This window comes from Symphodus melops (genome assembly GCF_947650265.1).
Source record: "Symphodus melops genome assembly, chromosome: 4".
NCBI lineage: Eukaryota > Metazoa > Chordata > Actinopteri > Labriformes > Labridae > Symphodus > Symphodus melops.
In genome coordinates this window covers 15,256,166-15,268,820 of record NC_136694.1, presented here as the reverse complement: position 1 = coordinate 15,268,820, position 12,655 = coordinate 15,256,166, and the positions used below count along the sequence as shown (strand labels likewise).

The 12,655-nt window shown below is 38.2% G+C and overlaps 1 protein-coding gene across 3 annotated transcripts in view; it reads left to right on the top strand.

The window, feature by feature from the left end:
* The window catches only part of camk1b (calcium/calmodulin-dependent protein kinase Ib), a 30,807-nt gene extending 23,191 nt beyond the window's left edge, over positions 1-7,616 (top strand). For all 3 annotated transcript variants that reach the window (XM_079340769.1, XM_079340770.1, XM_079340768.1), the window contains 9 exons: positions 552-626; positions 1,682-1,820; positions 2,169-2,295; positions 2,432-2,507; positions 2,649-2,761; positions 3,810-3,888; positions 4,624-4,711; positions 5,046-5,115; positions 5,198-7,616. In XM_079340769.1, coding sequence (XP_079196895.1) covers positions 552-626; positions 1,682-1,820; positions 2,169-2,295; positions 2,432-2,507; positions 2,649-2,761; positions 3,810-3,888; positions 4,624-4,711; positions 5,046-5,115; positions 5,198-5,295 — 865 coding nt within the window. In that variant the 3' untranslated portion in view covers positions 5,296-7,616. The remainder of the gene's footprint in view (positions 1-551; positions 627-1,681; positions 1,821-2,168; positions 2,296-2,431; positions 2,508-2,648; positions 2,762-3,809; positions 3,889-4,623; positions 4,712-5,045; positions 5,116-5,197) is intronic.
* The last annotated feature ends 5,039 nt before the right edge of the window (positions 7,617-12,655 follow it).

Here is a 12,655-nt window from a genome sequence, read left to right as displayed (position 1 = left end):
AGGTTTGTTTTTGTTTTTCAAAGAGCAAATCTGAGAAAACAGGTTTAACAGAAACTCATGTATTACATGTTTAATATGATGTAACCCCTCACCCACTTATACGTGTTAATGACGCTGTATGAGATGGCTTTGACACTTATTCGCCACTTTATTTGGTAAAATGGATATCTTGGATCACAGTACAGTCGTGTTAAGGTGAAATAAAGTGGCCACGGAATGTAATGCAGGGATGGTGATGATACACACTGGTCAGGCAGAGAGGTACAATACCAATCTAGCTGTAGTGCGCCATTCTCACACCTCTGTCACTGCACCCACGGGTCTCAGGGGGCAGCAGATCACAAAGTGCAGCCAATTACTGAGGCGCATGCCACCACACAGCATATAGTCTCCTCTCCTGTCAGAGAGAAACACATAATGTGACTGTAGGGCAGAGGTCACACACCCACCAATCCCGAACAAACCCTAATGAGGACCATCTTGAGAAATCTCTGTGTAAATAAAAAATAACCAGCTGTGTAACTCTTTCTATCTTCTGTGCTTCTTCACAGGATAAAACATGCCAACATCGTTTCTCTGGAAGAGATATTTGAAAGTAAATCACACCTCTACCTTGTCATGCAACTGTGAGTACTCACGTGTGGGTTTGTGTGGCTGCTTCGTTAGTGTGTTGACTCGTGCTGTTTTCCCACACACTGCATGTCACATGCTATTAATTTCACTCGGTAACCCTTTGACTCGCATGCATATAAATACACAAAAGTAAACACTGTGGTCTGCCTGGTGCCTTCTCATGAACACCAGTGAGGAGTTCACCCTCACACCTTTAGCCTGTGTCGACCGCCCTCCCATCTCAACCACTGAAATGTCAATGAAAGCAGAGAGAGAAAGAGTCGGATCAGAATCAGGATTGCTTTTAACTCAGTGACTCCATAAAACATGAATCATTTACGTATTAGATCATTTGATGACAAACTGGGGGGGTTAAAGACAAAGGGAGAGCGAGAGGGTTTACATCAAGGTCAAGTTGAAAAGAAATTATTTTCAACTTAAATCTTTTTTTCGTGTGTCCTTTCACTTCATTTGTGTTTCTACTGAATCCTAACCGAGTGTTTCACCACAGTAATGAATTTAAATATTCACAGAGAAACACACTTTGAAAACAAATATTTGAATATAATCCCGAACAGACTCCAGTAATTCCTGATTTTTGTATTTAATATTTGCTCTTTTTCCTACATTTCTTCTTTTTCCTCTCCATCTTTCCATCTTGCTTTCCTTGCGTGTGTGCAGGTGAGAATACTGGAGGCTCACACAAACACAGAGTTCCTTGAGACAGAGTGAGGTCTCCATCTAGTGGCTGCTTAGTGCAATAACAAGCAGCGTCCCATACCTTTAACAAAGTCCCAAAGATACAACTTCCTCACGCCCTGTCACTTTTAAACTCACTCACTTCTTTTTATTCATGAATACTTCCCTGAGCAATGTGTTAACATCATGCCTTTCACACGTCTTCTCACCATCACCTCGTGCTATATCTGAAGCTGTTTAGGCAAATCAGCTCTTTCCTCACTTCCACATATTTCAGTTAAATGATTGTGTTTATGTTCTGTCCATCATGAACTTTGTATTTCATAAGCTTCCCTTTACCGAGTGAGAACATGTCTGCCTTTTCATCCAGGGTGTCTGGTGGGGAACTCTTTGATCGAATCATAGAGAAGGGCTTCTACACAGAGAAAGATGCCAGTAAGCTCATTCTACAGATTCTGGACGCCGTCAAATACCTTCACGACATGGGCATCGTGCACCGAGACCTCAAGGTCAGTTCAGGGTCACATACACGATGGAGAAGTCAGTGTGCAAATGCCAATCCCTGAATATCTAGATCTTTATCCATAAATTCCCCAAATCCTTGTTTATTTTCCGTACTGGAAAATCTCTACTTATTATGTGTAATCTTCCCTCTGAGTATGGCTTTGCTAATAGAAAACAAAAGTTGACCTCATTACAATGCCCTTCGGTACAATCATATGATAACATTACGTTATAATCAGTGACTGCATGAGATGGTGAAAGTGTTTGTGTGTGTTTATTGTGTGTTTAGTTTTTCCATGAGTGGGACAAAATCATTGTTTCAACAGGTCTGGTTTTGTTTTGTTTCCTGGCAGCCAGAGAACCTGCTCTACTATAGCATGGATGAAGACTCCAAGATCATGATCAGTGACTTTGGTTTATCCAAAATTGAAGGCACTGGCAGTGTGATGGCGACAGCGTGTGGGACACCTGGATATGTCGGTAAAGTTACAGTACAACATCTGCATCTCATTAGTTTGACGTTGGTTTTGTTTTTAAGCACCGTCGTGTCCAGTTGCTTGTCAAACATAATTCAATTTTTCATGACCTCTGTATTACCGCTTGGTTTTTTTTTCAGCCCCTGAAGTTTTGGCCCAGAAACCCTACAGCAAAGCTGTGGACTGTTGGTCTATTGGCGTCATAGCTTATATACTGTGAGTACTCTTTGTGTGACTGGCTGGTTATTCAATTTATTGGACTGAGATTTTCATTTAGACTTCTGAGATGCTTTTGCTTGAACATAATCCGTTCAACTGTGAGGAAACATGACTTCTGTTCTCTCCTGTGCGTCTCAGGCTGTGTGGTTACCCTCCTTTCTATGATGAGAATGATGCCAAACTATTCGAACAGATCCTGAAGGCTGAGTATGAGTTTGATTCCCCCTACTGGGATGATATCTCTGATTCAGGTACAGTACTTTTGTAGATATTTACTTCAGCTTTTTTCTCATTGTGACACAGCTAAAACTTAAAATATTCAAGTGTCTCATTGTTGTTCAAGCTGTCATTAGACCTCTTGTCAGCTTAGCAGCTGTCCGGGGTTTACCCTTTATAATCATTTTAAATAATTAAAGTTATATGTGGTGTCCGTACTTTGTTGATGATGCGATTCTTTCATTCACATCCCAAAGCTTGTGACGGTCTGTGTTTAAGACTTCTCTGTCAACATGTGCAGGAAGAAGTAAAAATGTGTGGCATAAAAGGACCTTGAGACACTTCAGCACAAATTAGATTACATCTGCTGAAGTGTTTTCTCCTCAGGCAGCTGATGAGATTCTTTGCCAAAGACTCTTTCGTAAGACGGTAAAAATGATGAAATGAGTAAAACTTTTTACTTCAAACATTTTTCTCTCCTGCATCTTATCTCTAAAGAAGACTGTTCACAGTGTGGCTCATTGACATGCAACAATAGTTGCGTTTTCCTCTCGCCGAAACACAAAAGGCTCCAGCCATCTGGAATAACTCCAACAATTAAGTCCTCGGCCAGAGTTTGTTAGCAGACGCTCCTCACCTGCAACTAGTCACGAGTAAAAGACACAGACCAACTCCTTCCAAAGAGTTTGTTTACAGAGCGAGTGCAGCTATTTCTCACAAAGAGAAACTGATGTTTCAATGTTTCCAGTAAATATTTCCATCAGATCCCTACCTGTCACCTTGCAGGTGTTCATCCCACAAGCCAAGACAATGATGCATGTTGACTTTTCTTTTTCCTTGTCCTGACTCTTGGCCTGTGTCCAAGTTTCCTTGCTCTGGGCGAGGATAGCCTCAACTTTCCAAACAAATTATACATTGACAAGCAGCACATTTTCTGGCACATGAGATACGCCTTGTGATTTGTTTTCATATAATTTCCATATACTGATTTTGTAGCTTAGGTATTCACAAATAAATAGACATTATTTTCCAACAGTGGGCTGATGTGACATTGACCGTTGTATCCTTCTTTTTTCATTCTAGCTAAAGACTTCATAGTCCACCTGATGGAGAAAGACCCGATTGAACGTTACACCTGTGAGCAGGCCCTGCAGCACCCCTGGTACTGCTCGTGAACTCCTAACTTACGATTCTCTCTTTCTGCCTGACCCCAGTTTCAGGGATTTCCTTTTTTTTCCAGTAATATACAGTTGACTGTATATTAATATGGACAATGCATCTGCATCCCCTCCAGTTGTAAAAAAGTGAAGCCAAAATACCTTGGGACAAGTGCTGAAAATTTGGGCTGTTGGCGTAATTTGAAGTCAAGCCATGCTGTATGTCAAAAGGAGATGGCTGTTTAATCCGCAGAATTGATCACACCCCTTCCGCTAACGAGAGTAAAAATTAAACTTAATGATAAAATGTCAAAGATCACTCAGGTCGTCACAGTCCACAGCAGAACAGATTTGTGTCTGTTTAGAGATGACACTCACATTTGTGGAATGTTAAATAATCGTGTGGTAAGATCTCTCACATTTCTTTCTCTACTATGATTATCCGGTTGAGAGCGCTGCAAGGAGATGCATCTGTCAACAGAGCTGTTGAGCATACAAATACTAATTTAATAATAAATAACTCAGAAAAATTGGCAATTGGACATAAATCAACATGATAATAGATTTCAAGACAGAATCAAGGTTTGACAATAATGTATCTCACTTGTATTTTACCTTTGTAGTTTGACCCATGTACCATCTGTTAACATGGAACATGTTCTGTAGTCATAGGTCATCTTGATATAAAGTCTATGGTTGATCCACTCTTACAGTATGTTTCCTGCCCCTCTGCTTCATAGGATTTCTGGAGATACTGCTCTGGATAAGAACATCCATGAGTCAGTCAGCGCTCAGATCAAAAAGAATTTTGCGAAAAGCAAGTGGAAGGTAGGTCCGACTTGTAATTTGTCTTGGATGCAATTAGATTTTTTTAATATATGCTTAATATATGGTATATTTTTATTTTTTTGTCTTGACGCGCACGTGAAGAAAGTGTAGCTACAATAAAAACAATCACATCATTAATAGGTACAGTCTTGTTTGATAACTATTGAGAACAGTGCTCATTGGAGTTTAACAGTCATCTGAGGGCTCTAATCTTCCAACAGCTATGGAAATAAGTTCTCAAGGCTGCTGTAAGGGTCCCTTTAGGTCAACAGTCTGACCAATGCAATGCTAAAGTTGTTTTTATTAAATTGCATTTGTGTTTTTTGCTTTGCAGCAAGCATTCAATGCAACAGCAGTGGTTCGTCACATGAGGCGTCTCCAGCTGGGGACAGGTCAAGATTCAGGTACAGGAGTTATTTGTTTTCCTCACAACGACATAGACAATCAGCTGGTAAAAGATATGACAAGTACATCCTCTCTTTTCAGAAGAGGGCTGTGAAGGAGGGTGCTCCCAGAACCTTGAAGGGGCAGCTGACCACCTGTCCAGCTGCACCTTCCACTGCCACCCAACTAGCAGGGTGTGATCCCTGCACCCACTTCACTAACCTGTCTTATCAATCCCAGCAACTTCCCGATTTTAACCCCCTCGGCGGAACAGGAGGTACCATCTCCCCCCTTCATCTGGTTAGGAATACAGCGTCGTTCCAGCCTTTCGCCTGCAGGGGGAGCTAGACAGTCCAGCCTGAGAAGGAAGATATATAACGTGGGATAAAATAAGGAGAAAGAGGGAGACTTGATGGTGAAGATTTTGATGATGATGATGCACCTGGACTGGAGTGGATCACTTTTACTGACTGGGCTGGTAGTTTGGGAAGAGTTGAAGTTGAGGCAGAGGATACAAAGGAAGGAGGGGAAGATAAACTCCTTCACCAGCATGTCAGGGAGATTGTTTTTGCAGAAGCAGGTCAAAACTTGTTGGACTCTGTTTTTACTCATGATCGCTGTTTTCAAACTGTATCTTTGTTTGTTCAATTGTCATACACATGTTTGTGTTGTTTTTTTTAACCTTCCACTGCTAGACTTGGGAGCATAAACCCTGATACATTATCTGCATGAGGAGAGATTTTCCCCTTTTTATGTTTTGTCTTTCAAATATTCAACCATTGTGGAGCTGCAGTATCGCGGAATGATGCAAACAAAGAAGTGAGTGTAGTGTACAAAGTTTTTTCAAGTGAAAAGATAAAGATCATTTTTTTAAGTTGCATACTGAGAATGAAATGAGTAAAATCTTGGAATTTGACAGAACTGCATTCTTTCTAAAAGTCCAGTTTTTAGACAATCAGTTACTGAAGAGTTTATGCAATGAAAAGTCCTTTAATGTAGCCTTTTATTGTGGAGATCTAGTGTGTCCATACAGTGGTTATAGGCTTTGAGAAGATTGTCTATGTTCTCTTAAAAAAAAAAAAAATCCCAAATCCATAACCACTTGAGCACAGGGGATGTATCTTTGTCTAAGGTGCCTTTGGGATAAATATATTATATGTTGTGATGGGGTTTTATTTTTTTCTGTCTATTTTCAGAAGTATTTTCAACATAATTTGCTTCAACTTTATGTATGTTTTACATTTTCAGCTGTAAGATGCAGTTTTATGCTCTGTGTCAAAGTTAAGTACTGTTACCTCTGAAGGGAGGCCTGTGCACATTAAGCACACTGCTCTTAAGGTCAAATCTTTGCTGTCCATCCATTAAACCAAACTAAAACATCATATTTGATTATGACATGGTCAAAGCAATGATAATGTATTTCAATTGCTTCAGTGGAGCTTTACCAGAAGCCTAATGTTTTGATTTTTTTCAATACAATTGTCATCACCCTCGATGACATAATAAAGATAAAGGTTTACCTATTTCAACCAAATGACACGGTACATTTAGTACCAAAAAAAACTTGACCTGTGTGCTCAGCCATCTTAAGAAAGTTAGTTGAAAAAAGGGGGGGGTTTTATGTTAAAAAGGGAACGATAGTATGTTATGCATCTGCCATCATATACTGTAATCATGCCATCATTACAATGGTTTTTTTTATATTCTTTTAAATTATGTATTTCATGCATCACCTATTTAGAAGGAAACTGATTAAAGAATGTGAAAATGCATCAGATTGAATCACTCCACTCCATTAGTGCGTTTAATGTCTGTATGTAACGCCATGTCTCACCAAACCAACTTTTTTTTTAAACAATAACAAACACATTTCAGAGGAAACATAGTGGAGAGTATTTGATGCAGAGGAGCTTATTACTTTAAATACTCTGTACTTCATTTAGTGGCTTGATACATTCAGGACGTGAGGGACAGTACCTGAACACTCGCAGTCAACATTATGCTGAGATCTTCATCCATCCTGTGATTACTCCATCCTGTCTGACAATTTTATTTTTTTAGAAGGCCCTCTTAAACAGGAGTGCAGACAATTGTGACTGATAATGTTTGCATTGATGTGACCTGAAGTGTGTAATCAACATGACCAGCATTGAATAGTATGTGCACAAAGTGTGATGATGTCCCATTTCCACAAGATTAATACTGGTTAAAGAGAGATTACTCTTCAACAAGTACAAAATAGTTCTAAAGTTGGTCACTCAGACAAGAACGGAGCAACTGAAGCTATAATAGCACGATGGCAGGTTACAGGAAAATCAGTATGCTTCTTTGAAAAGTATTTTCAAGCTTTAATCTGCATTTCTATTAAATTGGTATTGTGTATTTGGGAAGTATAGTAAATGGTGGTTTCAAATTGTAAAGTGTAGTTTAAAAGTGATTTTTTTTTTTTTTGCAGCTGTTTCGTGTGAACTGACTGTAACTGACAATAAAAACACAAACAGACAGGAAAGCAGTGAAATTAGGCCCTGGTGTTATGCATGTTGTCAGACTCTGACAAAACCATGATGAATCCAGTGTTTATTAAGAAATAATTTGAATCGTTGCCACAAACATTGTCAGACTGATTAAATTCACGTACTTATGATAATTAATCTTTAAAGTATAAATATACAAAGTGTTTAACATCATCCAGCTCCCTCTTTCAGCATGCTCAGTTCCAAAAGTAAACCCAAAAAGAGAAAGGTTTTTTAGACTAAAACATATACTTAAGATAGTTTATATAACAGGAGTGACAAGTTTTCAAAATTGAGCCATGGATTAGGCAATATAGCTGTAAAGAATTCCAGTGCAATGACACTGGTGATGAAAAACATAGCTAAGCAGTATTACATTACCTCACCACTCAACTACCTGGGACATGCAGCTTGGTTAAAAAGGAGATAACAGGCCTACTGAACTTGCCCTGATGGGTTGTGTGGATGAATTGCTTCAGCTTTTGCATTAAAAATGATCATACTTACAACCCTTATATTTAAATTATAGAATTTACAAAACATGATTTACAGCAGATAATATCCATTTGTATGAAGGTTTCTCATTCACCCCTTGTAGACAAGTAACAGTTTGTGATAAGATGTGATGTAAATGACAATGCACAATAAATATTTTGCCTTTAAAAAAATGTTGTTACAGGCTACAACAGTACATAATGTATGCACAAATATAACGCATCAAGGGTTGTTGAAAAGTGCATGACTGTACTCAGTGTGAAAGCTGGACTGGTGCTTGGAAAGGATTTGTAAGTGAAACATCACCGACATTAAAATCCATGTCTATGCATTATGAATCTGTCTTAGTATATTTGTGACAGAAAACAACGTATTTACATTTACTTAATGTCATGAACAGGTTAAAGAGTATCAGTGTTATAAGAAGTAACTTTTATATGAACATGTTTTATTAAGGCGAGCAGGAAGGAAGTAGCGCTACTAATAGCCTACTGCTAGTCTGGATACAAGTTAGCTTGTTTTAACCTTTTAGAATGACTTGAGAATTTAGAACACATTAGTTTAGACTCTTATAACATTTATGGTTAATATTTCAATGATAATAAAAAAAAAATGCTCACATTTTACCACATTGAAGTAAGCTATGTTAGATTGTTGTTTAGGCCTATGCTACTGGTGCTTTGCTAAGGTGCGTGGGTTATATTCTTGTCAGTTGATAAGTTTTATTCTTCATGAATCAAGTCCCCTGCTGCATTACTGAATGGGGTCTTAAATGAAGATACCAAAATGTTACTTCACATAATAATAATTCACTTATGGGGTTATCAGTCAGGTCATCAATTGATGCTAGCTGCAGCTATCTCCAGCTAGCTTTGACTGAATTAACGTTACCGTTTTTTGGCCTTTTTAATTTACCTGTTTATTTTGAAATAAGAGAGTTTTTTTAAATTCAAACAATTTTTCAAAAGTTTCAAGTTGTTTATTAATGTTTACTATATATTTTGCATTTGCATTTGGCTTAGTGGAGCACAATCATAGGATCAATGCAGATATTTTCAAATGTTATTCTTGCCCATTGTCTTAAAACAGAAGCCTGGAGGAATAACCTATTTTGTAAGACTGAAATTTAAGCTCTGCCTTTTCTCAATGGTAAAATCTGCAACTGTGCAGTCTCCGAGATGGTTTTATGGTTTGTGAGGTTTGTTGTGAATGTTAATTTCATAGTGTGCAACACAAAACCTCTCTCGTCTTCACAAAGGAATGCTGGGTAATTGAGGCTTGTGGTTTGGCTGCTGAAGCACTGTGATGGAGGGGACCAGAGAGCAGAGCAAGGGAGTCTGGTGGTTGACCTCATTTAAGGCACAGTAGACAGAATAAAAATGATGCGGTCAATCCAGGAATAAGGGACTAATTCAGATTGCCTAATAAAAGAAAATGGCATGGATCAAAAGGTAAAACACAAGTGCTCTTGAATGTGAATGAGTGGAAAAAAACGTCTGAAACTCTGCACCATACAGGGCATAACGATAAAATCAAAGAGAGACCGGAGGACTTACCATAACTTTAAAATCCATCCTTCTACAGAGTACGCTCAATGATAAGGATTTTGCTTAGGATTGTCTCCATTCATGTTATCATCCATTCTTGCATGGAATTTGAAATACCAACTTTATTTAATTATGAGCCAAACGCGTACCATACAGGAATGGCTGACTCATCCTTATGCATGTTGATATCAGTAAATGAAACCTTTAAAGACTCCTAAAACAAATTTGCTGATCTGGAAATCTGCAAAGATTTATAAAGTGATTTTTATGTGGTGTCACATCAGCAAAGCACTAAATCATAAGCACACTTGCTTGCTTTGCATGCTGGATGTGAAAAAGGCTGCCAGTCAGCCAAGACAAACAGCTTCTGATACTTTTTTTTTTTATCATGGGAAAGTTCAAATATTTGCCAGCAAATTCAACATCTCTAAGCTAGTTCATGGTAGCTAAAAGGCTATCTCTGGAACTGAAGTGCTTTGAGCCAAATGCTTACATTGGCATGCTATGTAAATAAGAAATGTAGCCTATGATTGTAAAACAGCAAGTTAGCATTTTCAATTGAATTGTCCCAAGCAGGTATGTTCAGGCAGGTTCACCATCTTAGTTTGCTAATTATAAATGAACACATTGTATGTTCATTTCATTAATTTCTGCATAGGCTATAGTGCCTGTGGATAATGAATGTCTGTGCTGAATATATAGGGTCTTTGACCAGGAGTCCTGGTGAATGCTAAATTTATCATTTATTTACTCTTAAATGGACGTTAGTGTGCAAGACAAATATGCTGAGAACATTCCAGGTCACATTGCTAAACCAAATCTCTCGAGACTCGTGCTGGGTAAGAAACACTCATGGTTCAAAACAGTATAATTGTGCAGCTGTCTACAATTTGGAGAAATTTTATGTAGAACTACAAATGTCAACCTCATTGTGCTATAGAGAGAAAAAGCTTGAGAAAAAGTGAGATAAATAACCATGAACACATTGTTTCCAAGAGTCATGTCAGCCCATGTAACAGGCTAGTTGATAAAGAATTCAGTCTGTATTGAAGAGTCAAGTAGACCCAATGACAGGACAGGGCTAGTAAGGCTAAGAGAGAAGCATTGTCGATCTCAGTGAGTATGCCACTAATTATTAAGATAAATGAAAAGATACTGCAGGTCTCTGCAAATACAATTTATAGTAAGTAAGTATGGTAGGCTTATGATGGCCTTATAGCCACCTTGAATATGATGTTATTCAAGGTGACCTGTTTCACCTTATGTCAAAGTGTTGAGTTAAGGTTTCAATGAAGAATGAGCACACACACTCCCCTCACATCTGTCACCAGAAAGCCATTGTGCATCTGTCTGTCAGTGCTCTAAGACAGGTGTATGCGCCTATTTTGTCCTTCAACAGGTGAGCTTTAGGCATAAAAAGTTTTCATCAGTTGTTTAAATATTTCACTCTTTCCCCACCCTTCTTGTGCTTTTTCCCTGAATTAATAGAAAAAGTATGTTTTGCATCTAGACTCAGTAAGAATAATTCATCATGTTTGATGTCTTAATTGTATCTACTTAAGAAGAGCCATAACACTGACTCTTTTTTTAATGTGTTGGAAGAAATGTAACTGAAGCTTGTGTAGGATATGCAGCACTTAACTGCCATCATGCAGTGGTCATTTGTACATGGTCGCACATGTGGTTGTAATTGTAGAGTGCCTTACATAATTGTGGCATTTTCCCTTAAATTGTGCAAGGAAAAACAGTGAATATGGAACGTCTAATAACACATTAAACATAACAAGCAAAGAGTGGAATGAATAGAAAGTACAAACTGGTTCTTAATGTTAATCTCTGCATTGTTTACATGACCATTTATTCCTAAATCATCCACAAATCCTTGATATCATTTCCTTCTTGACCCATAAATGAACTAAAGTACATAATTCACCAAGATCTGTGTGGAAACGGATACACAAGTAAAAACAAAGCTTCCTTTGTGGAGGTAATAACATATTTAATTACACACCACGTCTACTAAGATATGGTGTTTATTTTCATTTAAGATATCCCAAATTTAATCTCAGACCGTCGCTGCTCACACATTTAAAGTTATATGACTTGCGGCAACAAAAAAAAAGATAAAAGAATAAGGAGGAGATGTGCGTGTTTTGTATGGCTAAATAAAGAAAAGGTTTTGCAGTGCATTTTAATATTTTTTTAGACAATGAAAACACTCAAATCACACTTACAAAGAAACGTACACACACACACACATTTCTGGCTGTATAGCTGGCTACTACACATGCATACTGGCATGCAGCCTAGGAGCTTCATTTACATTTGCAATTGCTGTGTGGATATATTTAGACCAGATTAATGAACAGTTTACCAAATAAATACACAAAGGCGCACACACACACACACGTACATACATATTTTCCTACTTAATCACTTGGCTTTTTTCCTTGAATCCTTGTTGTTTTGGACACAGCATTAGATAGCTCAAAGGATCTGGCCAAATGTTTTTCTTGGACCCAACCATGGAAAAACAGACAATTATATCATTAATGTAAAAAAAAAAAAAAATGCAGTTCCATTTCTACTTGACCCCGTTGCCTTACACTGTTTGAAGAGTCAAAACCAGGTTGTATGAGTTTGAGAAAGTCAAAGTGTTGAAGTGCTGATGTGCTGAAGTACACAGTGAGAGACTGACCTATAGTGAGATCACCCTGCTCCTAACACTCTAGAGATGAGTGACGTGTAGTTTGTGAACAATTCTCTAAATGTGAATGACTCACAGCAGTCAGAGTGGGAGAGATGATATGAAATCTGACTTTGAACTGGTTTGAACTGGTTTGTTAAACTCAAAAAGATGTTTAGAAATCTATTTCTGCAAAACATGGACCTAATTCTGAACCTCCTAAGCACAGGGTACCCAAGCTTTCAAAGCCAAAGCAGCTTGCAAACCCTCAGAGCATGGCTGCACAAACCACAGATGGTGATAAAAAACAGGATGGAGA